The sequence below is a fragment of the Panthera pardus genome, unplaced genomic scaffold (genome assembly GCF_024362965.1).
Source record: "Panthera pardus isolate Hobbes unplaced genomic scaffold, ASM2436296v1 HiC_scaffold_24, whole genome shotgun sequence".
NCBI lineage: Eukaryota > Metazoa > Chordata > Mammalia > Carnivora > Felidae > Panthera > Panthera pardus.
The window spans coordinates 23,626,312-23,646,313 of record NW_026526810.1 but is presented as its reverse complement, the minus strand read 5'-3'; the positions used below and the strand labels follow the sequence as shown (position 1 = coordinate 23,646,313).

General features: G+C 42.4%; 1 protein-coding gene across 5 annotated transcripts in view; it reads right to left on the bottom strand.

The window, feature by feature from the left end:
- Window positions 1-1,484: 1,484 nt before the first annotated feature.
- PTPN9 (protein tyrosine phosphatase non-receptor type 9) overlaps window positions 1,485-20,002 on the bottom strand; it is an 81,632-nt gene continuing 63,114 nt past the window's right edge. For 3 of the 5 annotated variants that reach the window (XM_019441401.2, XM_019441397.2, XM_019441399.2), the window contains 7 exons: window positions 17,244-17,337; window positions 13,673-13,726; window positions 11,517-11,583; window positions 6,979-7,057; window positions 5,637-5,787; window positions 5,005-5,212; window positions 1,485-4,211 (listed from right to left, as the gene is read on the bottom strand). In XM_019441401.2, coding sequence (XP_019296946.1) covers window positions 3,997-4,211; window positions 5,005-5,212; window positions 5,637-5,787; window positions 6,979-7,057; window positions 11,517-11,583; window positions 13,673-13,726; window positions 17,244-17,337 — 868 coding nt within the window. In that variant the 3' untranslated portion in view covers window positions 1,485-3,996. The remainder of the gene's footprint in view (window positions 4,212-5,004; window positions 5,213-5,636; window positions 5,788-6,978; window positions 7,058-11,516; window positions 11,584-13,672; window positions 13,727-17,243; window positions 17,338-20,002) is intronic. The other 2 variants (XM_019441402.2, XM_019441400.2) reach the window with 1 other exon arrangement.

The following is a 20,002-nucleotide window of genomic DNA, read 5'->3' as shown; positions in this document are numbered from 1 at the left end:
GGTCTCTGATGTGTGTTTCCATATGCGTGTCTGCTTGTGCCTAGAGACGAGAGGCTTTAAGAGTGGGACTCTCGGGGCGCCTGCGTGGCTCAGTTGGTTAAGTGGCCAACTTTGGCTCAGGTCATGATCTCACAGTTCAGGAGTTCAAGCCCTGTGTCAGGCTCTGTGCTGACAGCTCAGAGCCTGGAGCCTGCTTCAGATTCTGTCTCCCTCTCTCTCTGCCCCTCCCCCACTCATGCTCTGTCTCTCAAAATGGAATAAACATTTTAAAAAAATTAAGAAAAAAGATTGGGAATCTTATCTCCCTCAAACTACAATGCTAAATAGTCCAGTTGCCCAAGAACTGGTCTCACTCTGTCATTTACCTGCATGTGATGACATGGAAATGGACACTGGTAGGCCTCCTAAACTGAGGACGCTGGGGCACCCTTCACCTCAGATGTCCCATCTTAGCTGACAGGGACAGGATGCGGGGACCATCGCTAGAGGGAATAAGTTAGGTGAAAAAAACAGCACTCAAATGGGAAGAAGCCTGAGTTGGCCTGAAATGCTCTCTCTCCCCTGAACACTTGATCTCATGTTCTCAACTGTACAGTCCAGGATTTGACAGCAGGTTCTCTTGCTTTGTTCACCAATTCTCCGGTGTGAGAGCCTTAACTTCCTCAACAGATCCAAGCTCCTTCTCGGTCTTCCCCTTCCCTTCCCTCTTGAAACACCTAGCACAGGTAGGCTCACATTGGGTAGTCACTCTCTTCTCAATGGTAAAAGCTACAAGTAAACTACGGCAGTAGGGGAAAGCTATTGATCCCTTGCTTTCAGATTTAGGAAACACCAATTTGCTAACCTTCCTCAGAGTCAGGAACATGGACTAAGACAATGCTTCTGAAACCTGGCTCATCCTATCTTTCAATCACCTACGAGGCAGGACCCAGGAATCTGCATTTTTATGGAGTTCTTGCCAGTCATGACCTCACCGAGGCTCAGATGTGCGACTCATGTATAACTACTGAATTTGCAGAGCGGTCTGGTTACAGCCTCTTCAAACAAAAGACAGTTCAAGACTACCTCCTCCAGATCTCTTATCACTAATCCTGTTTCCTCCACATTTCCCTAAACCCCTCTGATTTCCCAGATTTCAAGTATCTCTGTTCACCTCTTATGTTTGCTTGCCCCCAACAGAACAAAGACTCATCCAGGGAAAGGACTGGCTTAGTCTTTTATTCTACACTTCAGCTCTTGATTGAAGTGAGAAAGTCAAAAAATATGGCAGGTCAGGAGATGGATCCTTACAGGGACTCTAGTAGGAATGAACAGCAGGTCCTTTTGAGTCAGATGACCAGGATTCTTGATTGGCTAATTAAATTTTCCTGTGCCTCAGTTTTATTTTGGTCAATACCTACCTCAAAAGGTTGTTTTGAGGGTGGTGAATAACATCTAGAAAGCGCTTTGAATAGTTTGTGGAATAGAATTAAGGACCCAGTAAATGTTGGCTGCTATGACTTTTATTAAGAACATCCCAATATTTGCACACTCTCCAGGCCAGAACTGTCCCAACTGGGCAGGCTGTCACTGGTCAACAAGGAGTAGCTACACGGCACAGGGAGTGGTGCTACATGGACAAAGCTCCTGGTTCCATTCTAAGAGAGATGGAAGATCTTCCCACAAAGACCAGTGTACCCCTATACATGGTGTTTCCTTGGGAGGATGATCCCTTTGGTACTCTGGAGACCTCAGGACCTGACACCAGGAGGTTCTACCTGGGAGCATCAGTCCCCAACTCTGTTACCCAACATGCATCATGGGGCCAGGATCAACTACCTGGAATTTAAGAATGGTTTATACTCTGCAAGGAGAGCTAAAAAACAAAACAAAAACAAAAAAACAAAAAACCCTCTGGTTTCCTAGGACAAAACACTATCTTGATCTTTGCTTTCAAAGATCAATTCGGTGAAGAGGCCAAAGTCTTTGTAAGCACACCAACCTGAGCTCCAGTTCCAGAGCAAATCACTGTAATCTTCCGGACATTACCTTCCTCATCTATACAGAAATAGAAGGTAGTGAGAATAATAATCTCACTGGATTATTGCTAGGTTTGAATGAGGTGATGGGGGGAAAAGCACGGAGCATAAGAGCTTGGCACCCAGCAAGCATTCAACTGGTGGTTCCCTTTGCCGGCCCAGAGCTAGGGCCATGGCCTATGGACAAGGTAGATGGCTCTGAGAACTGAGTCTCAGATACCCAGGCCTCGGGTCCCTCCCTGCCTCCCCATCCCTCCCGGACCAGCTCTTGGACCCCCTCCTCACCTTCCCAGCCCCAGACTGCTACTAAATTGATGAAGCTAAAAGGGTTTGATCATGTCGGTATATTTATCTGTAAATACAAAACTGTATCGCTATAAGATATTGAATATGAACATTTACAATTATTTTCTGAATCTGACTCAGTCCATTGACGTTAAATACAAAATGAAGAGATTGTAAAAATAAGAATATATACATTCAAAGAGCTTATTACAGTATAAAAGTATTGAGGTCTGATCAGCTGCCAACCTCATCTGTGATGGGGGAAGGTTTAGGGGTTCCTGGGATTCTTGGGAATGTGGAGTGCCGGGGACTCTTGATTCCATCCCTGGCACATCAGGCTGGGGAGGCCGGGAGCAGACAGGGACAGGTTGGGTGAACAGGGGGCAAACAGTGATTGCAGGGAACTGCCTCACCCAGCCAGGGGTCAAGCTTTTTATTGACACAGAACCCACCCAGCTTGAGCTCCAAAGTGTGGCAGGCTGCTAGGCAGGAAGAGATGGGAATTTGAGTGGACAGGGCCAAGTTGCATAAGGAAAGGAACTTTCTAGAAAAGAAAAAGCTCACTCCCAAGGAGGGATTCTCATAGTAGTTTCCTTTCTCCCACACCTGGGTTCCCTCTCTTTCCCTCTAAGACTTCGTACCAATTGCTCTTGGCTCTGACTGCTCAGTGAGTTCATTTCTACTCCCAGACCCCAAGCCCCAAGGGACAGTGAGAGGAAAGAGGGGTCTGGAATCACAGTGGAGGTCTATTCCTCAAATTGGCAAAGTAAACAAAGTAAAATCATCAGATAAGAGCAATTCATGCTGAGTTAAACCAGTGTCACCACAAACCAGAATTCTCGGCTGCAACAGGCAGTCTCCTGGAAAGAGATAAGTCATTATGTGAGAATGAAGGCCTGTAGCAGGAGCATGAAGAGTGGATGTGTGTGTCCTCTTCCACCACTCTGCGGTTTGACAGTAAGAGATATGATCCCCAACCCCAGCTAGTCCAGGATAAACAGTAGGGTCCAAGAAGCAAGCAGTCCTGAACTGCAACACGGAACCCCAGGAACGTCTACAAGGAGTATCTCTGTGTATATGTATTTATAGAATACGACCATATTATCACATACAATATATATTATATACACACGTACATATGGACCCATACATGTAAGTGCGCACACATACACACACACACAGAGAATGACAGAAAAGACTGGAATACACGCCCTAGGTATAAACGTGCTTGGCACTGGGGACGTTCTCTAAAGTATGTAACTTGGTCAAGCTCTCTGGGAAGGAGGGTGGATGCTCACACCAAACCTCCCCATCAAATCCTAGCAAAGGGAAGGAATGGGAAAGAGACCTCGAGAAGGAGAATGGCATTGGGAAAGGGGGGAGGGAGGTTCCTTCCCCACTTACCTCGGGGCCCCTGGCAAAAACCGATAGCCACAATTTGGTTTTAATAAGGCACAGTTCGATAGCAGGTGCTAGGAATTAAGAACACATTGCTGCTGGCCCTCTCTAGTGGCAACTTCACCACATCTATCTAGCCAAAGGGAAAGACTGCCTTGCGTGCACGAGTGCGCCAGGAGACACAAGTAAAAGGTTGGTCCATTGCTTCAGCGTAACTGGTGGCAACCTACAGGCTCAGCGGTGTCCAGGGTAGTTTAAGGAAGGATGGCCAGCAGGTAGGAGGATCGTGGGACAGTTACTGACCCTCCATGGCCAGGAGGTTGTGACTGGAGGGCACCATGCCCTCCCTCTCTGCGAACTCCAGGATTGCCTTGTAGCAAAAATAGTACTGCTCAGGGGTCTGGATGCTGAAGGCCCTCTGGGTCCTCATGCGGGACACTGTCTGGAACACATTAAGGGTGCCAAGCTCCTCCAGCTGTGCCAGGCAGATGTCCAGTGAACAGAAGGTACCTGAAGGAAGGAAAAAAGTGGTCATACCTGGTCTAGCTCTCCTGCATCCCTCCCTGTACCAAATAACCCAGGCAGGTTGGATGAATGAATTCAAAGGCAGGGTGCCTCATGGCAGGAAGCCAGCTGGCCTTAGGCCTGAAAGGATTCGAGGAGAAGGTCACTTTGGACTGTTGGGAGTCCAGAGAAGTGAGAAGGCCTCTTGTCTCTCAGGACAGTATGGAGGTAACAGGAAGAGTAGGTGGAAAGGTGACAGATAGGAACTGCCTGCTTTAATCTTAGACAGAATGACAGCATTCCCACACCTGGCCCCTAATTTTCAGAGACTCCACAACTTTTCCACAGAGACATAACACAAACCTATTCTTCCTGACTTTCTCCCAAAGGGACCTCTGAACTAGAAAGGCCAGCAGTCCCTGCAATGCACATCCCCTTAAGGCAAAAGCTGCTAACTAGCTCCAGAATGGAGAGCACAGCACAGGGTGGGGATGTCCTTAGGGAGGGGGATGGGAAAGAAGCAACAGCCCAGCTGCAGTCCCTGGGACACCCAGGTGACAGTGATGGGGTCAGAAGACCATCATGCTGACGGGAGGTATAAAGCATCAAACGCTAGGGGCCTGGCCTGTCAAGTGTATTCTGGCCAGTACAGCTGGCACCAGGGATACCAAACGTACATAAGGAGGAACTTTCATGGCGATTCACCACCAATGGATCAAATTCTTGCAAACTGGCAGTAAGAGCATTGTTATTACCCCCATCCTTACTGCCTCTGGAGCTGCTGCATCAGGTGCATTACCTGTCCTGCCAATGCCCGCACTGCAGTGGACCACAATGGGTGGCTCAGGGCACTGCCCTTTGGAGCGTGCACCCATGCTGCTGACGGCCAGCCTCTGCTGGTTCCTGACCACTCTTAAGAAGTCAATGAGAGAAGCTGCTGAGGAAGGGACACCATAGTCTGGCCAGCTCAGGAACTGAAAGTGGGTCACCTGGCGTTTCTGCCGTTCCTTGAATGGGAAAAGAAGCAAAAGTTAATGAGGACATTTCTGCTTGCCCTGACTACCTTTGGCTTTTCTATATTCTCGACACCCTGGGATCCCCACCACCAAGGTTCCTGCCTACCACCCTTAACTTCTTCCACAATCGCTTCTCTACAAACCCAAAAGAAAGGTTAAGTGTCTGGAGAGGACACAATTCTCTATATTGGAGGATCCAGATTTCTTACAATTTTTATTCCTAAGTAATGCCACTGCTGGGTTGAGACAATATGGCTCTATTGGCTCTGAGCTGAATATCCTGATCTTGTTCCCAGAAAAATGAAAGTAACTTATAAGCTGCCTGGAATCCTGCCTATTCCCTCTGGAGATTTTCTTTACAGTAAAGGTTCTCCTCCAGCTTAAAAAAAGTGAGAAAATAGAAACTGGGATTTACCTCCGTGTTGTGAATTTCTAACGTTGTTTTCTTATAATGGTTCATGTTCTCCACGCCTAGATTGGTCACCGTGAGGAAGCCGAATCGGATCCGAGAGTCTCTTTCTAAAGGCCAGTACTGGCCACACTTTCTCCTGCCGCCCTCCTCAAAGCTGAAGACAACACAGAGCAAGGTAAGCCTTCTGTCCTCCCTCTCCACAGCAGTAAGCCCGCTGTCCCCATGATCTGCTGTACCCCTAGCAGCAATGTCATCTCTTGCATTGCTTCTAACCGGTATCTTGGCTTCTGGGCAGGAAAGGAAGAACACCTTCGTTCTAAACACATATAATGACAGCTAATTTTCTGCATGTACTCACTTAGCAGACATTTATTGAGTGCCTGCTACACCATTTGGCCCCTTTTCTGATACTTCTTGGTACTCTTCACACATCTGGGATAAATACTGGGTGGACAAAAAAAGACAGTAGAGGAAATGTGGTGGGCCAGACTGAACTCTCTGTCCTGTGTCTCAGCCACTGTTCATTCCCTTCCCCATTACGGGCCCTGGGCTGAGAGGAGTGGGAAAGGCACAGCTCCTGGGAGCCAGCATGAGGTTTGGGTAAAGGCCTGAAATCCACGTCACTGCCCTTTAGTGGCTCCAAAGTGCTCCATGGTGGTCCTTCTTCCACCACCATCTCTCCAAATCAAAGGCGGTTGTGACAGTGCCACAAGAAAGGGAACTGAGCAAACATTTTCATTAACTTTCTTCTCCTCATCTGAAATAGGTTATCATTATCATAATGACAATGATGATACTAATGAATTTGTATCCTAAGGTTTTGGCAGATATGCAGACCAAAATTTCAAAAGGATTCTTTTCATCAAGAGCTTCCCTGCCTGACCTATTATGTTTCATCTCTCTTTTTGCAATTCTCTTATAGGCAGAAATACAAATGAGCAGAAAAACGATCAAAAGTAGCAGGGAAGGGGAGAGCAGAGGGGAACTGGTAATTCAGAAGCCAGGAAGACAGCTGCCCTTTGGAAGTAGGGAGCAGATCAAAAGTGAATTACCCCACATTTCCCAGGACTTCCGTTAGTGGATGAGGCCAGGACCTTGGAATAGCCTATAACTGGCACAGGGTCACCAGAGCCATCGATTAAAGTTTTTTCAAGTTAGATCTATCAATCTCTACCATTCCCTGGCTATGTTAATTCTGGGTCCACTAAGAAAAAGCTAAAACATCTCAAACTCTTTGCCATGGCTTTTCTAATCCTCATTGTTCTAAGAGTTGAATCCCCTCTGGAATCCTCCATGCTTACAAACAGGGTGGGGGCAGAGTGCAGTAGGAAGAAAGAGGGCTCACCGGGTGGTCATGACAATCACCAGGACTTTTTGCTCCCATACCATGAGCCAGAAGTCACGATAGGTATTCTCCAAAGGGCCTGGAGTAAAAGAAGAAGACAAGGAACATAACTCTGGGAAGCCCTTCTTTCCTTCTCAGGCATTTCTGGTTTTCTCCCAACTAGTAACTCCCAAGTACAGACACCGGCTCCCTGCCCTTCTCACTACATCCCTGCTTTTCAGGGTGGTCCTTGAACCACTGGCACCAGCACTATATGCGAGAGTGTTAGAAATGTGCAATCTGGGGCTCCTGGGTCAGTTAAGCATCCAACTCTTGGTTTCCACTCAGATCATGATCTTGTGGTTTCAAGAGTCTGAACTCCACATTGGACTCTGCATAGGCAGCACGGAGCCTGCTAGGGATTCTCTCTCTTTCTCTCTCTCTCTCTCTCTCTCTCTCTCTTTGCCATTTCTCCACTCACACTGTCTCTGTCTCTCTCAAATAAAACTAAAAAAAAGAAAAGAAAAAAGAAAGAAAGGTGCAGTCTGCATTTTAACAAGATCCCAGTTGAAGCCGTAGGTAGGTTATAGTTTGAGAAATACTGTTACACACCCTCTCAAGAGCCTTACCATCAGGGCTTCAGCTGGCACATCCAGACAGATGGTATCTACTATGTACACACTTCTAGCTGCTTTCATCTCCCCTAAGCTTATAAACATCAGTAGCTTACTGAATCACTCCCCTTCCATATCCCATCATGGGTCTCCTCAGACCCAACATGCTTGCAATCCAATCTCTTCCTTCAAAATGAGCTTTCTCTCTCTACTTTCCCATGTCTGTTAACAGTACTGGCATTTGTAAATCACCCAGTTTTAAAAAGTCAACTCTGACTTATCCATTTCCTTTATCTCCCAGAGCAGCCACCAAGTCCTAGAGATTTTCTGCCTTTGAGTTGGTTTTGGTTTTTATCCTTCTGTCCCCATCTTGTTCTCCTGGCCCAATTTCACTGCCACACGGACCACATCATCTTTTGCCAAAGTTACTATATCATTCTGGTTTACCTTTCTGAATAGGACTCTTTCTCTCTCAGTCTATTCTGGATGCCCCTGCCAGTTGAATCTTTCTAAAAACTTCCTTCATCACAATATAGACAGCTCTTGATGGCACAGCTGGATCAAAGCGGCTTAACCATTTAATTCACATGGTCTTACATTAGTCGTTTTACTTTGTGAGAATTAAACATGTCTAGGCAAACATGGTACTGAGGGTAAGAGTCACGTTGTCAGGTTCCCTTTTTAGAGTTAGAACTTCACAGGGCTGAGCGCTCAGGGGAAACCTGGAAGATACCTGTGGGCCACCAGCTCCCTTTTAATCAAGGAGCTAATCACTTGGGGTAATTCAATGTGTGATCCAACATCACCTAACCTCTTTGGGCTTCACTTTCCCAGTGCTTTTTCCTCCTCTGCTTACAGGGAAGAAGGGCAATATTAAGGGCTAATTTTGTCCTGGAAGTGTGCTGGTTTCACTGCCATTTTTGCTCAAGCCTTTTAGCAGCATTAATGTTTCATGATACTAGAATTCCCTCTTGGCAGAAGTGGACACTGCCAAAAGCATGTAAAGTCTTGGAAACAAGCTAAATGTCTACCAAGAGAGGATTAGTTAAATTATGGCCTATCCCCAATTTAAGCAGTCCATAAAGATGATTTTGTAAGACCTGTTACTTTTGCTATGAAACGGTATTCACAAGATACCATCAGATGAAAAAAGAGGTAATATATAGCAAGAGCCCATTTTGTTAGCTATTTTGTATGTCTGTATCTATTTGATCACACAGAAAATAGTTTGGAAGGAGGTGCGGCAAAATGTTAACATTATCTCTGAGTCTTAGCGTTGTGATTGAATTTCATCCCATCTTCTAAATTTTCTACAATGCACTTCCATTACCATCAGATGCATGTGAAGCAGATACTAAGAACTCCCTTTCCCCATCTCTGACTCCTGGCCTTGTCCACATCCCGCTATTCTGCACCAAGCAGCACTCATATCCTTTATCTTCCACATTTACATCACTGGCAAAAATGGTGTTGCCAATCAGCGCACCTACAACCCAGATACTACTCAGACTCATGCTTGGCAAAGAAGGGTCAGAATTTCCTCCAAGGCATCAGAGAAATTTAGAAGGGAAAACTTCCCACTTCCCAGATCAGTGGTTTATGCTGACATGGGTGAAACAATCCTCTGACTTGGCTTGCAAGGACTTTTGAATCAAACAGACATACGTTCAAATCCGGGCTCTCCCACTTACTATGTGTGTGATCCAACATCACCTAACCTCTTTGGGCTTCAGTTTGTTCTTGGGTTAATAAACATTCCTTGCAGAGTCTCTGTAATAATTGGATGAAGATTATATACCTAATATATAATAGATACTCTCAAGAGATGACAGACATTATTTGTAGAAATATTATTATTAATGATAATCAGAGGGGCACCTGGATGGCTCAGTTGGTTAAACATCTGATTTTGGCTCAGGTCATGATCTCACAGTTCCTGAGTTCGAGCCCCTCATCAGGCTCTCTGCTGTCAGCACAGAGCCTGCTTCAGATCCTCTGTTTCCATCTCTCTCTGCCCCTCCCCAACTCACGTGCACTCCCTCTCTCTCTCAAAAATAAATATATTAAAATAAAATAAAATAAAATTTTATAATCAGAATACTCAATATAGCCAAGAAAGTTAGCCAGGCAAATCAAATCAGCCTTCTCCACATCACAAGACCCCATTTTCCAGTCCTAAGAGAGTGCTGATTCTGTCCAAAGGTGATCTATGCTTGACTCAAAAAATCTCTCTTACTCTTGGAGGAGTTTCTTCTGGACAAGTCCTTCAAAGCTGCCCTAAAGGATCCAATCCCTGAATAAACTGCAACTCTAAGCAGTGGTTTTGCCTTATAAATCCGAGAAGGAAGCATTCTGAGGCACCCTAGAGCCAATCCTCACCCTCCATAAGTCCAACCATGCCAAGGCCATCTTCCTCAACAAAGCCCCCATTTTCAGGCAGATCACATCATATCCTGTATGCCAAAAATCTTTCCTGATAATTCTCATTTCTTCTTAGTGTCTTGAAAGGACTCCTTTTGGAGGGAGTGGTCCCTTCTAGGGGGAAAATATAAACCTGTGACCATCAGACCAATTAACAATGTACCAAGAATCCATTTTTTTCTCCCTCAACTTTTACTTTGAAAAATTTGAAACTGATGAAAAGTTGGAAGAATACTACAATGTACTCATATATTCTTTAGCTAGAAAGCTATCATTTTTAGCTATCATTATAAGACATTTGTTTGTATATACATACACAAGAATATTTTTTAACAGAACTATTTAAAAGTTAGTTCCAGACATTATGACATTTTATTCCTAAATATTTAGGCACATATTTAGAATAACAAAGACATTCTCCTATAGAACAATACCATTAATCACACTGAAAGCAATTAAACACTGATACAATAATATTATCTAATACACAGTCTCCAATTGTCTCGAGTTTGTCCTTAATAGTTTTTTTCTCTAAACTGAGGTTCCAATCATGGGAATGTGCTTTTGGTTATCCTATCTCTTTAGTCTCCTTTAACCTAGAGCAGTTTCCTGCCTTTATTTTTCATGGCATTAACTTTGCAAGGTCTAAGCCAGTTTTCTTCTAGTATGTCCCACCATCTGGATTTGTCTGGTTTATTTTTCATGATCAGATTTAGACTTAAAAACTGGCCACAAACAATACAAGTTATGTTGTACAGTTCTCACTGTATCACAACAGAGGCATAATATCTATTACTGGTGATATTAAGTATGATCACTTGGTTAAAGAGGTAATTGCCAGATCTCTTGCTGGCCATGGTCAGCGATGATCAAAGGGCCTAAAGCCCATAGGGTGTCTTTACGTGCTCCTGTGTTATGATCTCTTCCCACCCTCTTTGAAGGCAACTTGGTATTCTCCTTGAGATGGCAGAGGCCAGGTCAGGAGTAGTACTGGGGCCCAAAGGAGCATGTATAGAAACTCTATCTGAAATCTTCCTAGAGTCCAGTACTTCACAGTCAACTAGTATAGACTATCCATGTCAGAAGACTGCTGGGTGCTCTCTGATGGCACAGGGACCAGCAAAAGTCTCTTAGGACAGCAACACCCTTTCACAGATTGGACTCAATCTCTGAGAAGTCCCACTGCTGTTTCTGGCCTCCTGGACACAAAGAGCATCTCACTGGCCACTGAGTTCTGGTGTCCCATTCCCCTGGGTTGGTAGTACACAATCCAAAAACTTGTGGCAGTGTTATATTCAAATCTCCAGTTTATCTCTGCAGCGAGTTTCCAAGCATATCTGGTACAGAAACTCTATACCTCTCCTCTGCCTTCCTGAATAACCCTCAGTCTTTATGAAAGGCCAGGAGCTAGTGGCCACAACATCACCTCAAATGATCATTTCCTTTAAAAACCATGCAATCATCTGGTGCAAGAAATCACAGGTAGATGACAAAAAACCAACTTTGAGGGGCAGACTAACTTACCTTGTGTACCAATGTAAGCATTCTTCTGCTTGTAGCCATCCATGAAACTGGCATTGATGTAATCTGTCTAATGATAAAAAGGAAATATCATTGCAGCTGTGTGGAATATACCATTTGGATGGGAAAATTATATACTAGGTAAATAAAACCCAACATGTAGATATTCTCTTCTTGTCAGGCAGAAAGTGAGGAAAGCGTCAGTTCAAAACTTAACTTCTACAGATGTTACTGGAACAAATGGATACCCACATGCAGGAGAAAAAAAAAAAAAAATCAAGCTGGCTTGTTCCTCACACTATACACAAAAACTAACTCAAAACAGATCACCTAATGTAAGAGCTAAAATTACAAAACTCTTAGAAGAAAACATAGGGTTAAATCTTTGTGACCTTGGGTTAGGCAAAACCTTCTTAGCCATGACACCAAAAGTACGAGCAACAAAAGAAAACCAGATACGCTGAACTACATTAAAATGGAAAACTTTTGTGCTTCAAAGGATACCATCAAGAAAGTAAAAAAGGGGCACCTGGGTGGCTCAGTTGGTTGAGTATCTGACTCTTGGTTTCAAGCTTAGGTCATGATCTAGCAGCTTAGCTTACAGGTTCGAGACCCTCGTCGGGGTCTGCACCGACAGTGGGAAGCCTGCTTGGGATTCTCTCTCTCCTCTCTCTCTGCCCTTCCCATGCTCTCTCTCTCTCTCTCTCTCTCTCTCAAGATAAATAAATAAACTTAAGAAAAAAGAATAAAAAAACCCCACACAATGCACATATTTGATAAGGGACTTGTATATAGAATATATAGAGAGCCTTCACAATTCAATATTAAAAAGACAACCCAATTTTATTTTTATTTTTTTAAATGTTTATTTATTTATGAGAGAGAGAGACAGAGTACCAGCGGGGGAGGGTCAGAGAGAGAGAGAGACACAGAATCCAAAGCAGGCTCCAGACTCTGAGCTGTCAGCAATGCCCCAATGCAGGGCTCAAACTCATGAACTGTGAGATCATGACCTGAGCCAAAGTCGGACACTCAAGCAACTGAGCCACCAGGCGCCCATGACAACCCAATTTTAAAATGGGCAAAGGATCAGAATAGCCATTTCTCTAAAGATACACAAATGGCAATAAGTACAAGAAAAGATGCTCAACATTATGAGCCATCAGGGAAATGCAAATCAAAACCACAATAAGTGGGGCGCCTGGGTGGCTGAGTCCGTTAAGCATCCGACTCTTGATCTCAGCTCAGGTCTTGATCTCAGGATCATGAGTTCAAACCCCACATTGGGCTCCACACTGGGCATGGAACCTACTTAAAAACAAAAAACAAAACACAATGAGATACCACTTCATACCCAATAGGATGCCTACAGGTACAAGTGGATAATAACAAATGTAGGCAAGGATAGTGCAAAAACTGGAACCCTCATATGCCCCTACTGGGAATGTAAAATGGTGCAGTCATGTTGGAAAACAGTCCAGCGGTTCTTCCAAAGCTTAAACACAGAGTTACCAAATGACCCAGCAATTCCACTCCTGAGGGAAATGAAAACATATGTCCACAGAAAAACTTACACAAATATTCATAACAGCATTATTCATAATAGCCAGAAATGGTATTCACCTGCTGAATGTATAAATAAAAGTGGCATATCCATACGACGGAGTATTATTTAGCAATAAATGGAGTGAAGTACCGCTACATGCTACAACACAGATGAACCTTGAAAACATGCTGAGTTAAGAAGCCAGACACAAAAGGCCACATATTGTAAGATTCCATTGATATGAAATGTCCAAAACAAGCAAATCTCTAGAGACAGAAAGTAGACAAATTGTGGGGGAAATGGGGTGTGACTGCCAAGGGTGTGGAGTTTCTTTTTCAGGTGATAAAAATGTTCTAAGGTTGATTGCAGTGGTTGCCCAACTCTGTGAATGTAAGAAAAACCACTGAATTTTACACTTTAAATAGGTAAATTGTATGGTATGTGAATTACATCTCAACAAAGATGTTAACTACCGAAAAAGGAGTCCATTAAGATTTGTAGCACTGGTTCAAAACCAAAAGGGAGGCAAGCCAAGCAACCTGAGTAGGATCATCCTGTCCATGCTGCCACACACAAAAGGCAAAGCGTGACTGGAGAAGGAAGAAAGCTATACCTCATATCTAGGACCATCAACAGCATGGGCCAAACACCCAGACTCCTTTACTACCTGAATTAACACAAAGCAATAGCCAGACAAATTCAAAGGCGTCTCAATGAACAGCTCTTGACTCAATTCTCTTCTGGGGGCCTTCTCTAATCTCCCAGTGTTTTCAGTCTTATTTACTTCCACATCATCAGCTATCAGGGAAATTAAATAGGATTTAGTCTTTATTATTTTTATTATACCTTCTCACAAGATCTCTGCCAATGTCCTTTAATCCAAGCTGATAAAAGAGAAACACGGATGAAGCTACAGTGTCAAGTTTTGGTATAACTAGTTGAGGGGATCTACCAGTTACGATGAATAGCAGAGGGTGTGAAGGGATATAGGAGGACAAAAGGAAAAAAGTCCAAAGTTAACCTAGAGAAAGCTCATATGCCACTCTACTCTAGAGAGGTCGGAGTGACTCCCCAATCCATCACTTTTTCTCCACTGGGTTCCACCACTTGGAAACCAGTCTGAATTGTCAGTATCCACAGCCACCTTGAGAAGACATCTCCATCTCATGGTCGTTACTTGAGTACGTGTCTGTTAGGCAGCCAGTCTACCTCGTCCTCCCACAAATTATTTAGTCAAGAGTTTCCTGCTTTCTCCTTTCACAGCAGTTGATTTTGACCTCATACTACTAGTGTGTTCTACTCTGAGACATCTTCACTGAGCTAAGGGACCATTCGCAGCAGACCCAGCAAGCTAAAAGCCTCACTCACTCCCAGCCAGACTTGCTCAATCTAGGGCCCACCACAGTCAGTCAAAGCTATCCTCTGCCCAGCCTGGCACATTCAAGTGGTACACCCTGCAGGACCCAAGTGAGGAGGCACAGAAAGTACAAAGGATTTACCTGGTACATGCCAATCAACACTATTCTATAAGTAATATATGGTATATAGTATTATATATTATATATATATATCGTATATATATATATACTATATATATACGATATATATATATATACACACACACACTTACACACACACACACACACACACACACACACACACATACGGCTGTTACTTTTGGAACTTCATGCTTTGAAAAGAAATATCACCTCTTTAAAGGAGACTTACTATTTCTTTATAACCAAGGAAACCAGCTTTCAGTAAGTATCCTTGTCTCTGAGAGTACTAGGAATTAATATCAGTAATTTCAGAAGAATCATCAGAAATTAAACCTGAAAATGACCTCAGAGATAAAGTAGAGATTTTGGGGCAGACTGAAATAGCAGAGAGAACCAAACTAAGTACACTTGTTATGGGCCATGTTCAATAGAAACTATGACTAATAGCTTTATAATTCTAGAAGCAAATCTGGTGAACAATTCACTCATAAACCTGAATCCTGAATCCTCCATTTACTGTGGAAATAAAGCTGTTGCCAATGTTTGCAGTAATTAAAGGAGCATAACTCAAGTGATGATCTTCAGATTAATTACAGGATGACTAGAATAGTCTGCTGGTATACTGAGATTCACGCATTCATTCACAAATAATTTACTGAAGGTCTGATATGTACTGTTCTAGGTACTGAAGATGGAGCAGTCAAGAAGACAGGTAAATACAGATATCTGACTCCAGATCTTCAGCTCAACCATCATACTCTTACTCCTTTAGAGCATATATTATCATGATCTCAATAATAGTGATGAACTTGCTCTAAGTCAGCCAGGCTCTGAGCTAGTGTCCCTGCAAGAAAACCCTTTGTAAGGGTCCTGGACAGGGTTATGAATTCAGTTTATGTGCTTGAAACAGTAGGGTCAAAAGAGATAAAAACCATGATGATAGGGTCTCAACCCACGTATCATATATGCCCAAATACAAGGCAATGATTTTACCAAAAATTATCCCCCAGAAAAAAGAGAGGGGATATAATAAGACCCTATAATGTATGTCATGTTAAAGGGGCACTATCTGAATTCCTTTGCTTTGAACAACAAGCTCAATCAACGCTGGCTTTTTTTAAGTAATGTCTGCGCTCAACGTGGGGCTCAAACTTATAACCCTGAGATCAAGAGTCACATGCTCTACCAACTGAGCCAGCCAGGCACCCCTCAATGGTGTTTTTTTTTTTTTTTTTTTATACATATGGAGGGCACTAGACAGAATTGTATATCGGAAGAAAAAATAAGAAATGTAACACATATTTAGTCATTGACCTCAAAATTCTAAGTGTTGGATGTTGCTGTAAATAATTATATTAAAAAAGACTTTTAAGGGGCACCTAGGTGGCTCAGTCGGTTGAGCGTCCCACTTTGGCTCAGGTCATGATCTCACGCCTTGTGGGTTTGAGCCCCACGTCGAGCTTTGTGCTGACGGCTCAGAGCCCGAAGCTGCTTTGGATTCTGTGTTTCCCCTCTGCCTGCCCCTCCCCTGCTCACACTCTTATCTCTCTCAAAAATAAATAATAAAACATTAAAAAAAAAAAAAAGACTTTTAAGGGGCATGTCAGCACAGAGCCCATTTCAGATCTTCTGTCTCCCCTCTCTCTCTGCCCTTCCCTTGCTAGCATGCTCTGTCTCTCTCTCAAAAATAAACATTAAGGGGTGTCTGGGTAGCTCAGTTGTTTAAGCATCCAACTTCAGCTCAGGTCAAGATCTCACGTTCGTGGGTTTGAGCCCCGCACTGGGCTCTGGGATGACAGCTCACAGCCTGGAGCCTACTTCAGATTCTGTGTCTCCTTCTCTCCCTGTCCCTCCCCTGCTCATGCTCTGTCTCTCAAAAACAAATTTAAAAAATAATAAAGATTTAAAAAAGGAGGACTTTAAAAAAGAATAAGTAAATGATTATACTACAGAGAATGCATAAGATATAGGATAAATGAAAAAGAAAAACCTGTGTTAGTGTTATGCTAATAGGTTTTTCTGGCTTAGGATAAACTTTTCAGTGACAATACCATACACTTAAAAGGAAATAAAAATCCTATGTGCTCTGGAAAACTGTGTTAGATTGGCTCAGGAAGTAGCTCAAATGAGGACAAAGCACTGATGTTAAAGGTGCACTTGAAGAATTTCACTAAATATCTATATTAGTATATTATAAGTGTGATTTTTAAAATGAACAGATATGATCAAATTAATACATTAAATAATATAATTAATTGACCACTTCAACTCTATCCCTAGATATTTACGTATACACTAGTTGTCCAAAATTATTTTCATATCTTCTAGATGGAAAAATCACTTACAATTAGAGTTGCCTTGTATTGATACATATATACACTCACTAACATGGTAGACAACAGAACTCTCATTTTACAACAAGTAAAAGGAGAAATCATTGAACATTTATCAAGCACCTACAATATACCAGACCTTGCCCTATCAGCATCTACATAAATTTTCCATTTAATTTCTGCTTAGTATTGTGAGATGGGTTGATAGGTCACAGACTAGTATATAGCAAAGTTAAAACTCACATCTGAGCTCTCTGGCTGAGAGTCTATGTTCTTTCTGCTATGGTATCAGTAAGCCTCACTTTGGAAAGTTTCCCTCAGTGCTCCTGAAAGACAGCATTTATCTGACTACCTGAGTATAGCCACTTCGTTTTGTCAACTTCACTCTCGTTTGGTCCAGGCAGGGCACATCCCCATAGCGGTTCTTCTCTAGGTTTCCTGGAGACCTGCAGAAAATGAAACAGACAAACTAAAACAAAGACAGAGAAAAGGTGGAAGCAGTGTGTATGTGTGCATACGAAGTGTGGCAGTGCAAAGGTGGATGTCAGTCACTGTTGGTGGTGGAGACCTGGATCTGCTCATTGCCTAGCCTATCCATAGTCCATATCATTCAACCTTTTTAATGATATGTATGTATTCCTGTGGAAATAAAGATATTTCCATTCGAAAGAGAAAAAGGAAAGGGAAATAGGGGTATAGCACTCCCCAAAAAAATCCAGCTGCTAATAAACCTAAGTCCAGTTTAACATGGTAGGTTGACAACATATGTTTGACTCCACTCCATCTAGTAGCCTCACTAAAATGACAATAAAGGTACTAATCGGTACAAATCCCAAAAGTGACGGCAGAGACATCAGCAGACAAAGAGTGAAATCTATTTTGGCAGAGAGAAAACAGATGGAAAAATTTGGGCTGACTTCAGCCAAACAAATGCAGAAAAATAGGACCCACAGCAGTATCTACAGAGAGACACAATGGCTCACTCTCATAACTCCCACACCTTGGAAGGCAACGTGAGGCACAGGGCTAAAAACAGAGGAATAAATGAAAAGCTGAATTATAGAAAATGAGAATCCCCTGCCCTCATCTCCCTGTCCTCTCCCATCTTATACTTACATCCTAGCTTGGACCCTACGGGCAAGAGAGTGGAGAATTCCACTCTGGAGTAAGTGAATACCCCTACATGAAAGAATTCTATCATCTGGAATACACCAACAACTAGCTAGCTGATTAGTTAAACTTGAAGATCACCCATGCAAACAGCATTTCCAAGCAGGGTTTAAGGACTCCACTCCTAAGTATAGAGTACTTACAGCCAAGAACCTCCATGTAATTACAGAAAGCTCCAACACAAAAAAAGAGACCAGTGAAACACATGGCAGGGAAAAAGCACAAAAGAGAATCATTAAGAGCAAATAAGTTCTAAAAGGCTATAATTAACACCCTCAGAGAGAAAAAGATACTGTATGTATGAAAATAAGAACAGGATGCTACGAGAAAGGAACAGAGAAGAAAAGCTCTTAGAAAATAAAAATGATATCCAAAATATAAAACTTTAATAGAAGAGATGAAAGAGAAAGTTGAAGAAATTTTCCAGAATAAAACAAAAATTCAAAGTGATAAAAAATATGAAAAAATTTTAGTCAAATAAGACAATCATTCTAGGGCAGGAGTCAGCAAAGTATGGCCTGGCCAACCTGTTTTTGTAAATAGAAGTTTTACTGGAACACAACCAAGCCTGTCAGTTCAGTACTAGCAGAGATTATTATACTTGCAACAAAGATTATAAGGCCCAAAAGCCTAAAATGTTTACTATTTTGCCTTTCAAGAAAAAGTTTGTCAATCTTTGCTCTGGGAGATCCAACCAGGCTGATAGAAATATTCCAGAAGTAAAGAACTGATACAGTACAAGAAAAGAAAGAAAGAAAAAGAGCTTATATAAAAAAAAAACAAATAGTCCTACGACTAAAGAACACAAGCCTTCAGGTGAAAGAACCTATCAAGCACCCAACAAAATGAAAGGAAAAAAAAGGGACCCACACCAAGCAAGGCATATCATTGTGAAATTTCTAAATGGAAAGAGAGATTATCTAAAAATGTCCAAAAAGACTTGAGAAGGCTTAAGAATAAAATCAGATGATTTAGTAGCATTGCTACCAAATACAGAGGGATTGTTTTAAAAATTCTGTTAAACCTAACCAAAGATATAAAAGATCTGTATGCTGAAAACTATAGAAAGCTTATGAAGGAAATTGAAGAAGATACAAAGAAATGGAAAAACATTCCGTGCTCATGGACTGGAAGAATATATATTGTTAAAATGCCAATACTACCCAAAGCTATCTACACATTCAATGCAATCCCAAACAAAATTGCACCAGCATTCTTCTCGAAGCTAGAACAAGCAATCCTAAAATTTGTATGGAACCACAAAAGACCCCGAATAGCCAAAGTAATATTGAAGAAGAAAACCAAAACGGGAGGCATCACAATCCCAGACTTTAGCCTCTACTACAAATCTGTAATCATCAAGACAGCATGGTATTGGCACAAAAACAGATGCATAGACCAATGGAATAGACTCCAGAATTGGACCCAAAAAGTATGGCCAACTAATCTGACAAAGCAGGAAAGAATATCCGATGGAAAAGACAGTCTCTTTAACAAATGGTGCTGGGATAACTGGACAGCAACATGCAGAAGAAGGAAATTAGACCACTTTCTTATACCATTCACAAAAATAAACTCAAAATGGATAAAGGACCTGAATGTGAGACAGGAAACCATCAAAATCCTAGAGGAGAAAGCAGGAAAAAAACCTCTCTGACCTCAGCCACACAATTTTTTACTTGACACATCTCCAAAGGCAAGGGAATTAAAAGCAAAAATGAACTATGGGGACCTCACGAAGATAAAAATCTTCTGCACTGCAAAGGAAACAATCAACAAAACTAAAAGGCAACCGACGGAATGGGAAAAGATATTTGCAAATGACATATCAGACAAAGGGCTAGTATCCAAAATCTATAAAGAACTCACCAAACTCCACACCCAAAAAACAAATAATCCAGTGAAGAAATGGGCAGAAAACATGAATAGACACTTCTCTAA